At 41.2% G+C, this 16,095-nt stretch overlaps 1 protein-coding gene across 8 annotated transcripts in view; it reads right to left on the reverse strand.

Moving 5' to 3' along the window:
* Positions 1–16,095, reverse strand: part of Znf827 (zinc finger protein 827) — a 172,885-nt gene that overhangs the window by 104,048 nt on the left and 52,742 nt on the right. For all 8 annotated transcript variants that reach the window (XR_001234441.1, XM_005386658.2, XM_013515315.1 and 5 more), the window contains exon 5: positions 4,879–5,112. Coding sequence is in view for 7 of the 8 variants with exons in the window: in XM_005386658.2 (XP_005386715.1) it covers positions 4,879–5,112 (234 nt within the window). In the remaining variant the exon portion in view is untranslated. The remainder of the gene's footprint in view (positions 1–4,878; positions 5,113–16,095) is intronic.

The raw sequence follows: 16,095 nt of genomic DNA on the forward strand, positions 1-16,095 counted from the left end.
GAACATACCCTTAAAGACCTACAAAATCCTACTAGGCCCTACCTCTTAAAGGTCCCACCGTTTCCAAGATTGCCAGAGGGAGGGCCACACTTCCAACACATGAACCTGTAGGGGACACACTCAAACCATGTCCAAACCACAGCAACCGCTTCTAATACGGCATCCCAGAGCAGAAGTTCCAGCTTATCCAGGTGATACCCTGAACTCCATACCCTCTCCACTTCAAATCCAGGGTCTGCTTGGGTTATGAGACAGAGGCAAGCACACTTTAGTTCTTTTCCAGGACTAGGCAGAGATAAATGAATATAAACCAGAATTGAATATAAATCCAATTGGCGAGCACAGAAATAAGAAAACCAATAAACCAGTTTCAAATTAATTTCTAATAAGAAGCTTTACTTCCCATGGTAGAAAATTTAAAATGTTTATTTTTTCATTAATGTTTCTGAATACCTCCAGCTTTCCAGCTCCTTACTTTTGTGGTATTGTTATTTGTTTCAAAATTAAATTTTTTTAATTTTTAAGTTGATATATAAAAACATAAAATCATATATATGAAAGTAGTACCATGTAAAATACGCCTACACTGCATAATGTTTAAGACCTGGTTGGTTTTTTTGGTTTTTCTCCGGTACCGGGAATCAAACTCACGACCTCGTGCTTGCCAGGCAGGAGCTGTGCCACTGAGCTAAATCCCTAGCCCTAAGACCGGGTTAAACATATTCATCTATTCAAACACTTATCATTTCTTTATGGTGAAAACTTCCAAAATCTTTTCTGCTAGCATTTTGAAATGTACAGCACATTACTGTCATCTATGGTCACTCTACTTTACAACAGCACACCAGAATTCTTATCCTGTCTACCTCTAACTTAATTTCATTGATCAACCTCTCCTCCTCCCTCCCTCTCCCTTACCCAGCCTCTGATAATCACCATTCTATTCTCAAAGTCAGTGAGATTGGAATCTTTATTATTTCTCATCTTTTTGTATCTAGGAACCTCCCTTAATGACTTACCAGTCCAATTATCTACATACAGCATGATTAAAATTGCATATTTTTCATTAATTCTTATAAAATAATACAACAGGAAATGTAAAAATGGCAATTATATCAAATTATTCAATACAAGAATCGACTGGCTGAAATGACTGCCAGAGTGACGCGCGGGATAGTCAGTATGTATTCATGCTGCCTGAGTGTTACGTGTTCAAGCACAACAGATGCAAATTGAATAAAACATGTCACTCTAGGCATTGACCATGTCTGTGATAACATGACTCCTTAAGTTTGCAAGGTGACCAGATGTTGCAAAATCATAGCTTGAAAGCATCTTTAATAATTCACACTGCCTAAATTTACCACACTGAACTCTGAGACTTTGGCCTCTTTAAGTGAAGACTTCTGGGAATTATCTTTGGCAACTGCATGCTTAGCAGAGAAGTCTGACGATCTTGGCTGCCCAACAACAGGTAGTCACAGACAGCCAGTGGTGTCCTCACGGTGGGTTCCTTTCCTTCTCGTAATCAACTTCTGGGCCCAGATTCAGGCTCTGAGCTTCCCAATTAACAACTAGAAGTAGACTTGAGCCACAGGAAGGAAACAAACTCATATTTTCCCAAACACACAGTTAATGAAAACTTTAGCCAAGTCTCCAATTCATCTGTGTTTTCCTCATAGAGCATAAACGTCCATTTGGAAGACAATGCACCTACAGAGATATCTCCCGCATAGGAGGGTCTCATATGGTGTTTGTCTGGGCCATGTCCCAAGCATCCAGCTTTATTGAATTAACATAAATTAATTTAAAAGTGGAAATAAGGCTGCCAAAATTGTGGACTAGTTTCCTCTTCTTCATTCAACATAAAGACAGAAAGGGCTTAAACTATAGGTCACAGCTTCTAATCCCAGTAAAAGTAAAGGAAAATTCTTTCACGCCACAGTTTAGCTAGTATGGGTCAAACTGAAACAAAAGAAAGTGCGTCTCATACATTATAATAACAGGAACCCATGGGACACCGTAGTTCCTCCTTATCTGAGGTTTCGCTCTCCGTGGTTTCAGTTACCTTTAGTCAAGTGCATTCCAGAGATATTAAATGAAAACTTCCAGAAATGAACAATTCATAAAGTTTTACATAATTTTTAATGCAATATATCATTATAATTATTCTGTTTTATTACTTATTGCTAGTCTCGCACTGTGCCTAATTTATAAGTTAAACTGTATCACGCATAAGTAGGCACAGGAAAGGGTCTCTGTAGGGTTTCGTACTATCTAGAGTTGCAGGTCTTCCCTGGAGGTCTGAGAACGTCTCCCTAATGAACAAGAAGGGACTATTGTCCTTTCTCACCCAAGTCTTCTTGGCCAAAGGATTTTCTCCAGAGTAACAGAAGACTACAAATGAAAATGGTAAGATGGGAAGCAATAAGGACACCCATTTACAAGAATATCTACAACCTGGCTGTGGGGGTATCAGCCAAGGTGAAGTTGAGGCAGCCCTGTGTAACTGCATGGAGCCCTGCAAAACGCATTACTGCTTTGTCAATATGGAGACAGGGATGAGCACAGAAAAGACAAGTTCTTCACTTGATGTATTTTAGGGCATGGACACTGATACTTAGAATTACAACCTGAAGACAGACATGAGAATATATGCATTGATATAATCTCTCTCTATATATATGTGCGTGTATATCCTAATGTTTTCCTTTTTGCAGGAGCAATGATTTCTTGGTGTTTCAAAACTATCACTTTAAAGGAAAAAGACTAGAAATTTTCACATCCACACAAAGGGTGCCTCCTCCTTCCTTTATGGCTTAGGTATGCAAAGACATTAGTTTTTAAACCACATGCCTATTTCTAGGACTAACTTAGAAAGTCCTTCATAGCTTACCTGATCCCAATGTGCTGGGGCACTGCAGTGCTAAGTTCCAAGTGAAAATCACTTGAACAAACTCTGCTGCCCTACCGTGTATCTCTCCTGAGGAGACCATGGCTTCTGCAGGGTAGGGATTATGATATTTCTTTGACCTTTGTCTATTGTATAAGATACTGAACAATTTTTTTAAAGTTAAAAAAATGGTTAGTCTTTATGTTTTTATTTCCACTTCATGAAGCAGAGGCCTATGCCCCCTGGAAATAGGACCACACCATCCATTCAACTGCAGAACGCCACAGCACACAAACTCAACAAAGTCAACATCCACATTTACAAGAGCTTCCGCTGCTGCCTGCAAATGTCATTAAATCTTCATGGCTGCATAACTGTATTCCACTTGAAGTATCTCATTATTATTAAAAAATGATTTCATATTTCAGTATCTCAAATCACATCATCCAAAAGGATTAAGATAAAATATTTTCCTTCAAGGACATCTTTCTTGAAATTTCATTTTTACATATTATCTTTTCACATTATCCCAGCCTCCTCTGCCCATAAGACTGGCTGCCCAGAAAGCTCTGAAACACAATACTACACACTGGACTCTTACCAATAGGAGGGGGACAGGAGTCACTGTGGGGAGAAGACTCAGAGTTGTGTGGCCTCCTTGGATTGAGCAAAAACCAGGAGGAATTACTCTATGTCACTGAGGTACTGGAGGGATGGGTGAAGTATACCAAACTGTGTTGGCTTGAATATCATTGTTTAAATCCTCCAGCTTTCAGCAGTCGGTAGGATCTTGCTAGACCTCCCAGCTGTGTAGGAGGAGCTGCACCCTCATTGCCAATTTAGGAAAATGGGGTTACAATAAGAATATAATGACTTTATCATGCTTTATCTCTAACAAATCACGTTCCCCTGAAGTTCCAATGTGCTTTGAATGAACATCAAAGACAAGAATTCTTAACCCCACCAACTGGCAAACACAGGAATTTCAACTGTTCTGATATAATGACTCCAAGTAAATCACTATTAATTTCTTACTTTCCAACCTACTAGTCAACCAGAAACACAGTGAGAATTGCTGATGAAATCATAGATCACAGAGGAGTCTCACTAATGCATTTCTTGCTTTCATCCTCCAAGCACAGCAAGTTCCAAACTAAAAACAGCTTTTGATTCATATTAGCATTTTAAATATAGTTCTAAAAATTACCTTTAGGAGGTAGTGAACTTAGGGTGGAATATGGCTTGACAAGTATTATTATTGGCACAGCTTTTCTTTGTATGTTCTGGAAGCCATATCCTGGCATTTAAAAGATATTATATTTTTTACCTATTGCAAAAGGAATGGGACAGAAGAGACTAGGTAGAAAGAAACCCAAAATGCATGAGTTTCGTATTTCTCATATTTAATAGGTTGGGATTACAGTTAGATACTAGTGGAAAATTATTTATTCATCTTAAGAACAGTTTAATCATTGTAATATTCCATTAGGAAATCATCCTTATAATCTCTTATTGGTACTCTATTGATAATTACTTTAAGTGTCATCTCATCTGCTTATGAAGTTAAGACAAAATATTTTAATGGTCCTTAAAGAATATAGTATAAATACACAGCAAAAAAAGTCGCAAAGTCTTCCATTAGACAATAATAGATATTTTGATCAATTAGCAGAAGCACTGTGAATGTCATTAGAACCCATTTAAAATTATGGCCTATATCATCTTGAAAACCAGCAGAGGTTTCCATCCATTGGCAGTGATATTCAGGAAAAGAAAGCTGGATTTTACAACACAGGTACACAACCGATAGACACAAACTCATCCATGCAACACAAGCATTTAAGCCAATTAACCTGACCATTCCTTGAATTTACAATACTATAATATTGTCATCATCAAGTTAATTAAAACCCTTGCAGGGAGCTGTTCAGCTGGCTTGTAAGTGAAATGTTGAGAATGTGACTATTTCAGAATATATCAGGTACCTGAGAGTTTCATGAGAAGTTCAGATGCAGCTTTGACTGACATGTCCCGCCTTAGCACATTTCCCTTCCCTTCCTGCGGCTTCAGTGTGTCCTCAGAGATGCTTGGCGCTGCCACTTCAGATTCTGGACTGAACACGTAGCTGGACCGAGGCAAGGTCGTGCTTAGAGCTTCCTCTTCCTTGGGTTCCTCTTTCACTCTAAAATTAAGATTCATAGGCTCCTTCTGATTTGCAGCTGTCAAAAGAAAAAAAATGGATTATATAAACATATATCAAAGGCCACTTCCCTCTGAGCTACCCCCATACTTAATGAAGTATGGGACACACAATCACTTGTGATAATAACCGGAGGGACATCAACCTGGCCAAAAGTGCACAAAAATACAATGCATTCTGTGAGCCTCAGACTCTGAAGGGTGTGGGCTTCGGAGTCTTTTGAACCTAGAATATCTTAAGAAGGGCTGCCTCTACAAAGTGGGCATGTTTTCTTTGGTTTCCCGAAATGTCTTCTTTCCTGTGTCTGTTGCAGCCTCCCTGAACTATTAGCACTCTCCCTGCCTAACCTATCATAGAATAATGTTTTCAGGCAATTATTCTGCCATCACATGTTGAATAAAGGCAAGTGTCAGAGGCAATACCCAAAGCCAAAACCTCGGTGGGGTGGTAAACTGAGGATGGAGAATTTGCCAGTGAGAAAAGCTCAAAACTAGAGACATACTACTCTTGCCTTATTATAAATGGGCACTGCTGACCCTTGCACAGCAAGGTGTGAACTTGCCATTGTGTGCTGTGTCAGTAGCCCAAGCCATCTCCATACCCCAGATGGGCTTCTTTAAAGAAAAACAATTTGCTTTAAATTTTGGAATGATTTTTGGATTTACAGAGAAGTTGCAGAGTTCTCTGAGGTTAACAATTTCCATAATCACTGTGCATTTGCTAGGACAAACTAAGAAATTCACATTGCTATGATCTAAACCCCAGGTTTTGTTCAGATTTCACCAGTTTTTCCACTAATGTCCTTTTTCCATGTTTAGCGTGGCCAGTTGGTGTGGAGTGTGTGGTCAGGGCAGGGCTAACTGGCCGGTTATGGGAGGGATACTGTGGCTTGGCTACACCACGCCAGGCCTTCCCCACTGCACCACACACTACACAGGAACAAACAGAAGGATGCGACATGCTCCCTCTACTTCAGTGTCACAGGCCTCTGGCTCCCTTTCAGCGTCCAAGTATAGGAACTATGGATTGGTTATACTGGACATGTTTGTCTTTTGAGAAAGAGATCATCTGATACACAATTCTTAGTCCTACTTCATAGAATGAGCTTTTAGCCCATTCCACTTTAACAAACAAAAAGATGCAAATGGGTCCCCAGAGCAAATACCTCTCACTCCTGGCCAATACATGGTACATGGTGTTTTTAATCCCATCTCCTGCCCCTCTAAGAATGTGCATTTTGGAATCACAGTGCACACAGGCCAGAATATTTGGAAACTGGACCCCAAAGGGCTAATATACAATTTGTAAGTTTCACTACCGAACAGAAGCAAGGCTGGATTTGAACCTAGGTCCATTACACACCCACCCTGTACTCCTCACCTTCCTCCACTACGCCACACCTCCTCTGGCCACTGTGTTGTAGCAAAACTTGAATAAAACTTCACTTTAGCGTCTGCTTAAATACCCTCTGCCCAGTAAGGTCTACCCCGACCACCTTGCTCAAAATTACAAGCTCCACCCCCACTGTACTCCCAGTCTCTCTACAATACTTATCTATTAACATACGGTTACAGACAGAACTGTGCTCCTCCCCCTCAAGTTCATATGTTGAAGCCCCGTCTCAGTCACTTTCTGGTCACTGGAACATAATACCCAACCTTGAAACTTAAAGGAGGAGAGGTTTATTTGGGCTCACATTTCAGAAGTTCTGGTCCATGTACACCAGGCTTAAACACAGAAATAGCACAGCAGAAGAGCCTGGGCAGAGGAAAGCTGCACTTAGCATGATAGACAGGAAGCAAAGAATCAAGAGAGGCACTGGGAAGGGAGGTACACATAACCTTCCAGGTCACATCTACAGTGACCCACTTCCTCTCACCAGCCCCTACCTCCTAACAGCTAGTCAATGGTAATGGCACCACAAAATCCAAGCACCTTCCAACAGCCCTGCCTGTATCACGAGGCTTTAGAGGGACCTCAATATAAAACTATACCACTTCTTAACCTGCCAACATGAATGTATTTGAGTTAGGGTCTCCACTGAATTGACTACTGTTTAAGGAGGCCATGAGGGTGGGGCCCTAATCCAAGGTGCCCAGTCCCTTGTAAGAAGAGACAGAGACAGCAACATACATACCCGGAGAGGTCATGTGAGCATGAGTGAGAAGGTAGCTCTGCAAACCAGGAAAGGAGGTCTTGGGAGAAACCAAACCTGCTGACAACTTGATCTTAGATTTCTAACCTCCAACAACAGAAACAATTTCTATTGTTTAAGACAGTGAACATTATTTGGTTATGGCAGCCTTAGCAGGTTTACTATAACACCTTTTCAGTTTATTATGTTAGTCATTTATAGTCTGTTCTCTCAACTCCTAGGTCAGCTTCATGAAGGTACTCAGTGATGGCGAACCATTCAGAGCTTTCGATGATACAAACAGCCTGCAGTGACACGTGTACCATAGGTTTACCGCTACTGAAGGCACTGGTGTTAATGCTGATGTATGTTAAGTATGTCAAACGGTGCCTTGGACATAGGGCACAATATGTAATTGTAGAATGAATAAAATGCGTTGGTTCCAAAGTAGTGACATCTGATGGCATTCCAACATTACCAGAGATGAAGAGAAACTTAAGAACTCTACAAAAGCAATCAGAAACTCTACAAATGCCATCAAAAGCAATCAGAAACGCTATCCCTGGACCTAACCATTACACTGGGGGTAAGATCTATGAGATGTGGTTAAAAGCTTTGTCACTGTGATGGTTTATAACTAGATGTTACCCCAAAGCCGCGTGAGATCATAAGTGGAGCCTTTGGAAAGTGAATGGATTATGGGGGCTGATAGATGCCTTGCTGTCAGGAGGTGGGGTCACTGTGGGCGCGACCCAGAAAGTCTTATCTCCCTTCCTGGCTCCTCCCTGGACTTGTTGCTTCCCTAGCTCCATGACATGAGCACCTTCTCTTCTGCCATGCCTTTGTGCCAGGCCACCCTGCCTTGGAGCCAGTGGACCACGGACTAGAACCTCTATAATCTGTGAGCCAAAATCCACCTCTCTTCCTTTAAGTTGCAGGTATCAGGTATTGCGTCTCAGCGACCAGGAAGGTGACTAAGACAGCCCCCAAGACTGCAGCTTGACTGAAATGCCTCTGAATAGTATCTTGGCCTCTAGCATTACTAAAGGGGGGGGCAAAAATTTCAAGGAAAGTGCTTACAGTCTAGCCCTTTGAGACAACGTCATTAAACTCTAAACCAAAGGGAATGATCATCTGTAATGCAGTGACATCCATAATGGGGGCAGTCATTCCCACAAGGACCCTGTTCACTTAGCACACTTCTCTTCTTGATGATTTCCAACCACTGCCCAGGAGGACAGAGGGTGACAGTCTGGCGCTGTGGCATCAGCTTGCCCTCTTCCTATGCCTTTCTTCTAGAACATTCATAAAGTCCTCTTCCAAGAGCTTCCTGGTTATTCGTGACACAGTAATCAGTGTGTGTTTGTTATGTCTGTGTCTTTGATGCTTTAGGAAGGAATAATTTAAACTGAATGGTTACATATTTCAAAAATGCTTGTGCTATACCTTTTATTAAAAATATTTTAACATTCATAGATGCGGCTATGGAAGAGATAAAATACTGAGACTAGAAACAAATCCCAACTTCCACAGACAGCAGCCACTAAGTGGGTTCTCTCTGAACGTCTGGGTGGATTCTAGAGCACTAGGAAGAATACATGCTACCTGACATTTATTTAGAGGGAGAAAAGATATTTAGCATTGTTAGCACAACCTGGATTTAACAGGCTTCAAGAAGACACTTAAAATAGTCAGCAAGCTACCTGCTGCTGGATAATAGACTTGCAAGGTACTACATACCTCATTTTCATTCTGACTATGTCATGAATGGCATAAAAGTGTAAGGTGATGAGGATATATAATATAGCTAAATGATATAAGAGAAAAATGTGGGCAATACTCATTCACCCAAGTTTCAATTTCCCAAACATTTGGGTCAAAATAGAAGATGTAAAAATACAAATATGAAGGTTAGCTTGCTTTCTTACAGCTACCAGAAATATTTACATTGAGAGTAATACACAGAGCCTGTATTTTATAATTAATATGATTGCATAATTACTATCTTTTTAATTATCCTACTATAAAAAAAACACATGCAGACCAAGATAGAGTTAAAGATGTTTTCTTTTTCTTTGGGGAAATTGCTAAAAGCAACAATTTTCATTCCCATCCCTAACACAGGAGCTCCATATGTGTACATATGGAGCTTGACTCATGAAGAGTTTTCACAGCACCTGCCTGGACTTCTGTTTATGTGTCTTAAAGTTGCCAGACACTCCACTCTGAACACAGCGAGGAAGCCCCACTAATCAAGAGGCCTCGTCTCTCGCTGCTTGTTCCAAACATTTTAGGAGCTGAGCCACTCTGATTCTAAATTATGCACATCCCCAAGTTCATGTACTTGATGGCGTTGGGTAGCCACTTCGAGATCAGCTTCTCTGAGGATATATAAACGATTCAAGATAAAGACAAATGTGGGAAAGCCACCGAGCAAAGTGATTCTAATTGTCTCATTCTAAAAGGTAGGCATGAATAAGCTGTAAAAGAACTCCCTCTTTACAGTAAGATGGTCACCACTCACACAGAGAGTCCTTCTAAGCCTCCTTTCTCAATGGGAGAGCGGTGTGTGACTTTCTTACAGACCACGATTTGTTTTAGTAATAGCACACACAAGCATCTGAATGATTACACAAGGACTGAGCCTTCCACCAACCACAGAAGATGGCGGTTCCTACTTCCTTTAGTTTACAGGGGAGGAAGTAGAGGGCCCAGGAGGCTACAGCACTCTGGCACCCAAGCTCACAGAGCTGCTGGATCTGGAGCTTCTGGCTGAAAATGCACTTCAGTTCTCTCCTTCCTCTCTGAGATACTGGACACTGTCACGAAGGACACTAATCTAAGCAGCCGGACCATGGGCTTTGGAAAATAAATGACACAGAGTGAACTAAGTGTCGCTAATGAGAAATGGAAAGCTGATGTCACCTGAAGGGAAGGGACATTTTCTGATAGGAAAAAATCTTGTGAAGACTTGACTAAGAGGACAGAAGAGAAGAAAAGGACTGCAGCAGGAATGCTCCCACCTTAACCCACTGGTGACGGAAAATGACACCTTCCCTTGAGATGAATAAGGCCAAGCTCTCTTGCAGTTTCGAGTCTGGCAATCTGGTAAATGTGGAGCCACTCTGTGAAAAAGTAAAACCAGGAGAATTGTGTTTCCTCACCCTCAACCATAGCCACAGTTTTGGACCTGAAAGGGATCACAGATCAATAGTGTTTGAACAGTGTTCCAAGGTACCCTAGGATATGCGTCTGGGTTCCAACCAATGTCTCTATCATATTTAAGTTTTTAAAATTATTCTTGAGTTGATTTAGAATCTAATTTTAACATGTGCATCCTGAGCAGCGTTATACATAACAGGTCAACTCACTGCAGAAACCACTAACTGTTCACTCGTGTTAATTCTGTGTGTGCAGTCCGTATAGTGCAGTTTTTCCCACTGTCACAGGAGTCTTAGACTTGTAATAGTAAGTCATTAATAAGGAAGTAGTTGGCTTTGCATTCACCAGTCTTTCAAAAACTCCAGGCGTGTGTATGCATGTTCATGGAAAAGTGTACAATTTAGTACCACTAGAATTTTATGCATGCCTTAAACCAATTTCACAACCTCAGTAGCACCGATGCTCTGGACTGGATAACTTGCTGAAAGGATACTTGTCTTGTACATCACAGGACGTTTGCCAGTGCCCCTGATCTCTGCCCACCAGATACCAGTAGCTCCTACCAGCTGGGAATACAAAAAATTTCTCCAGACCTTATCACCTGTCCTTTGGACATACCTGTCTTGAATTAAATGCCAGGACAGACTGAAGAGTATTTGCTCTGGGGCAGCTTCTGATCATAGCCAACAGACAAGAAAGACAGACAGACATACACAGAGACACAGATATAGCTGGATTTATCATAACGTGAGCCAGGAGAAACTGCTGACTGTTCAACTTGACTGTTCACCTGGATTAATTTATCTGGTCCTTACAAAGACCATTTGGGGTAGCTCTTAATGTTATCTCCATTTTGCAGATTAAGAATTTAAGACCTAAAGCAAGTAAGTACATTTTCCAAATGATATTAACTGGATAATAACCAAATAGTTCATATAGAATTATGGATGGCTTCAGTGCATATCGTAAGTTTTAGATGCTTTTTGTCTGCCTTTGATTGAAAGGAATGAAGGCAGTTGCTAACTGTTGTCACTTCTGAAGCAGAAACTTTGTATTATTGTACTCTTCTTCCCAGTATCTGAGTAAATATAATTAAAGGGATCCTGAGATTACAAGATAATTTCTTAAAAATACGCTTCCATCTGTCATGACTTCTTGTGTCAAGCAGTACTTCTGGTTGCTACAATCACTAAAAAAATTTAGAAACACACTAGACAATAACCCTGCTATAAAGATCTTACCCCATAACATGAGAGTAACTTCTTCTAGCTGCTTGGTTTTTAAAAATAAATGAATACAAAAAATATGAATTAAAAAAAGGTATATTTAAAAACACATCTTCCACTACAAGTTTTACATATTGAGACTGCCTGTAAGATTTTGTTTGAGAATAAATGGATTCAAAGTTTAAAAAACAAACAATGAAAACCATTACTCCTTTCTACTTGCTTATTTTACAATAAGAAAACACAGGCTTGGAGAATAATATGACCTTTGTAAAACCACATAGTTGTTTATGACAGCACCAGAACCAGAGTTGAGTTTTGCAGATTATGAACTGGTGCTGCTATATCTGTCCAAACTGCTTTGTTAAGTAGTATGTAAGTACACACGCACAAGCTGGGGGCTTGGGACGTTTTTCAACAATTTGGTGCACTTTAAGTGAAAAAAATAAATTGCCTTCTGAAATCATTAAGAAAGGCCATGATTTCATTAAACAATAATTAATAATAGTCGAATACTCCTTTTAAATGTTAAGCATGCTGTATGCAAATAGAATGTTTAAAACATTAGCTAAGTATTTTTAAATCTTGCTCTTTAATTTGCTTTAAATCACTTTATAATTAGTGTTTAGTGAAATTTTAACCATCTCATATTTCTCATTAATCCTCACCTGGGTTAAGCCTTGGCTACAGTTCAGGATCTAGCTACCCAAATCAATCCTGCTGAGATCCCACATGACAGCTGTGATTGTGGACAGGGAGCCCAAGCAGGGGAGCCAGAAGGGCCCCCATGAGGAGAAGGGTCAAGGGCGAAAACAGTGAACAATGCCTCATGAACTCTGAAATGCCTAAGTTTTTTCTCATGAACTAAATTACTAAAACCTGCACATAATGAGCAAAAGTGACCGTCTGCGGTCATGCGCTTAACAGATAGGATATCTCCCTTGTCAACGGCAGGAAGGACGGGTCCTGGAAAACCCATCAAGCCTTGAGTACATGTGAAAGAAAGCTGTATTTTAAATTTTAAAGTCATGCTATTAACACATTTGAAGAATGAAATATAGGGTCAGCAATGGAGTGACCTGCACAGAGTCCAGAAGGGAGAAAAGGTTGGACAATATCATTCCAAGGTTGTTTGGGGACCATGGCCCAAATGACATCTCCTGTGACTGCAGCACTTGTTTGAAATTAATGTGCTGACTTTCTGGTTCACAGTTCAGTTTCTAAATGATTTTCATCAGTGTGACTCACCCAGGGTGTGAAGAACTAGGTGCTACGGTGGACCACGAACAGCCCCAGTGATTGGCTCCCCGACGCCCAGCCCTCTGCAGGGTGCCGGCAGCTCCTCCCAAGAGGAGGATATATTTGCAACCTCACTGTTCAAATGTTCAGACCCGAGGAGAAAGAAGACAGAAGATGGAGATGGTAAATGAGAGGGGTGTGTCTATGCCCCAGGTGACGCCTACATTTTTCTTGAGAGGGGAGAGGAGCTGGTTGCTTAGTAGAAAGGAGCCAGTCCATCTGTCAGAAATGCTTTGGAGTCTGAGGGTGGGCTGGGGTGCCGGGATGAAAGGGAGCCGGAACAGGTGAACTTGGACAAGCTGTCTAGGTGTGAGGTAAAGGCTACATGTCCAAGGATGGGCTGCAGACACATTTTGAAGACCTCTTCCCCCAGATTTAGCTGGAGTACTGTAGTGACTAAAAGCACATGCATTAGAAATGATGCCATGATTTGAAGCCAAGGAAAATAAACAGTGAAGCAGATGGAGGTCAAAAGACAGTTTGCTCAACTGAGAAATAAAAATTAGGTAATAGCTAATTAAGTGGTCATGAGCCAAGCCTTTGCAGTTAAGCAGAGCTGAATCTTTGCTCCCTTTCTTGTAGCTGGAACCTTCAAGTCTCAGCTTCCTCATCTATAAAATAGGTTTAATATCCTTGACCCCACCAGGCTGTGGTGAGGGTTAAATGAGAAATTACATGAAGAGGTTGGCACAGTGCCTGGCTCCCTGCAAACACATCTGATTAATGATAGCTCTTCACATAGCAGAAAAAGCAGCAGCAATAACAACCACAGTAGTAAACAGAAGAAAACACCCTTCTACGAGAAAGAAAATGACTTAGTTTTGGTTTGCCAGGTACAAGACTTTGATAAATTTTCTCAAGAGTCTACTGTGAGAAAAAATTATTGTAATGGCAATTTTGAAATTAGGTATGAGCACAGTGAGGAAAGAAAGATCATTACCCTTTTCTAGTTTTTTTCCCTCAAGTCTTGGATGCCTCATCCATATGTGTATTATGACATAATGTGTTTGGAAAAATACTGTACACTTTAAAGTTCTACACAAATGTAAGATGGCCTTACTGTTACTACTCTGTTTATACTAAATGTTCCCAAAGAAGTCTGAAATATTAATACAGCTTGTCAAGACTGGGGTGTGGCTCAGGGGTAGAGCATTTGCCCAGCATGCGTAAGGCTCTGGGTTCAATCCCCAGCATCACAACAAACAAACAAACAAACTTCTAGAAATGTCTGCCGCACAGCGTTCAGAGAAAGGCTCCGTGCTGGAGATTCCTGCTAACCCTACCTCGAAAAGGGCAGAGAACAGAGCCAACTTCCTGTTTCGCTGCTTCTCTACCTTGTAATCTGGGATGCACAGAGCTTGGGTCAGGGAAGGCTGGAACCACATTGCCTGGATTAGAATCCCAGTCTGGCCAATTATTAGCTGGGTGAATTGGGGTAAGACCTTTAACCTGATTCTTGGCTTCCTCATCTGTTAAATGGGAATAGTACTACCACCCAGCTATGGGGTTGTTATCAGGTTCAAAAGGACAAAAAGGCACAGAGTAAGCATTACATAACATAAACAAATATACAATGGGTAAATATCAGAAAGTCTCCCACCACGCCAGTTCGAACACCTGCATGTGCACCTTCCCTGTCCTCCCCATACATGCCTGTCCCCTTCTTTATGAGACTATGATTAGTCTCATAAAGTAAGTCACAAACAGCAGCAAAGAGTCAGGGCCTCCCTCCCATATGAGTCACCAAGTTCAATAAAACCAGGGTTTCACAAGGGCATTCAGGCTGTCTGCACATGAAGGCACTCACATGCAGCTGCTCCCACGAGGAATTTTAGTCACATGATCAGTGCATGTTCATCGCGAGGAAAAGAAGGCGGGACTAAAAGAAGGACCAAACTGAAGACGCAAAGAGAGGTTGTCAAAAATACTGCAGACCAGTTGGGGAACACACACCCAGGCATGGGAGTGGGAGAGCGCCCCTGGATACGGCACTGGCACTGTAGTCTTATGCGTGAATGGCACAAGGCTGGCATTTACTTGGAAGAAAGCTCAGTTGTTTAGATGCTTCACATGAAGCCAATCAGAATCACCAGGCAAAAAGGACTTGGCTCAGTGGCTATCTCCTGACCCTGCTTCTCTAGCCAGGAAGCTGCCATTTATACATAAGCCATCTTTGTTTTTTTTGTTTTTGTTTTTGTTTTTGTTTTTCTCCGGTACCGGGAACCGAACTCACGACCTTGCGCTTGCCAGGCAGGTGCTTTTGCCACTGAGCTAAATCCCCAGCCCCTACATAAGCCATCTTATAACTGCAGATGCAGCCAATCTCGTGACATAGATGGACGGTGCAGAACAAAAGCACAGGGGAAACCACAAGATCTGACACAAACCCTTAACCAGCACCCCTTCTACAGGAAAACCTCTGCTATCTTGTGGCCAAGCTTCTAATAAATCAAAAACAACTTTAGTGTATGCACCCACTGGTTCGCAAACTAACTCTGCGAAGCTAGAAGTCCCAGAGTTAGTCCATTTCTGCTTTCAAGAGTCCATTTCTCCCAGTTAAATTTATTTTGGTATCAATTTTATGAAATTAATATGCTGTGGGAGACGGTATAAAATTTTTGCCAGTTTCCAGATTAAAAATAGTTGAAATGACTTCTATCTTTTTATTTTGGAAAACCAGGGACAAAAAGATATTCCTTGCCAGCGAGGGAAGTGCCAAGTTTCTGTCAACTATTTAGTTATAATTTGGAGAGTTAGAATTAAATTTTATATCTTGAAAAGTGTAGTTTGCAGAAAGAGAAATGATGTAAGAGGGTTGTAGGCAACATTTAATCAGGCTTTTAATGATGATCTTCCCAGTTCCTTGATGTGCTGAATTGAGTGTTGAGATCTTCACATTGGACCAAGTCTCCTGTTTGAAGGCCTCAGGAGAGCAACAAAGGCATTCAATGAATATGATTCCCACAGGCCTCCATGTTAACCTCCACCTACTGTGAAATGCCCTAGACCTAGCTTGTACCACTGAGCTACCCGGACTTCACGGTCTGAGGCTGAAAACAACTCAGAAAACCCACAGCTACACTCAAAAACTACTGTGCCAGATATCACATTTCTATTCCATATCAGTGGTCTTCTGTCCTGGCTACATATTAGAATCATTGGAGGATTGTAGAGAAAATAC

This window comes from Chinchilla lanigera, unplaced genomic scaffold, assembly GCF_000276665.1.
Source record: "Chinchilla lanigera isolate Chin_1 unplaced genomic scaffold, ChiLan1.0 scaffold00027, whole genome shotgun sequence".
In the NCBI taxonomy this organism is placed as follows: Eukaryota; Metazoa; Chordata; class Mammalia; order Rodentia; family Chinchillidae; genus Chinchilla; species Chinchilla lanigera.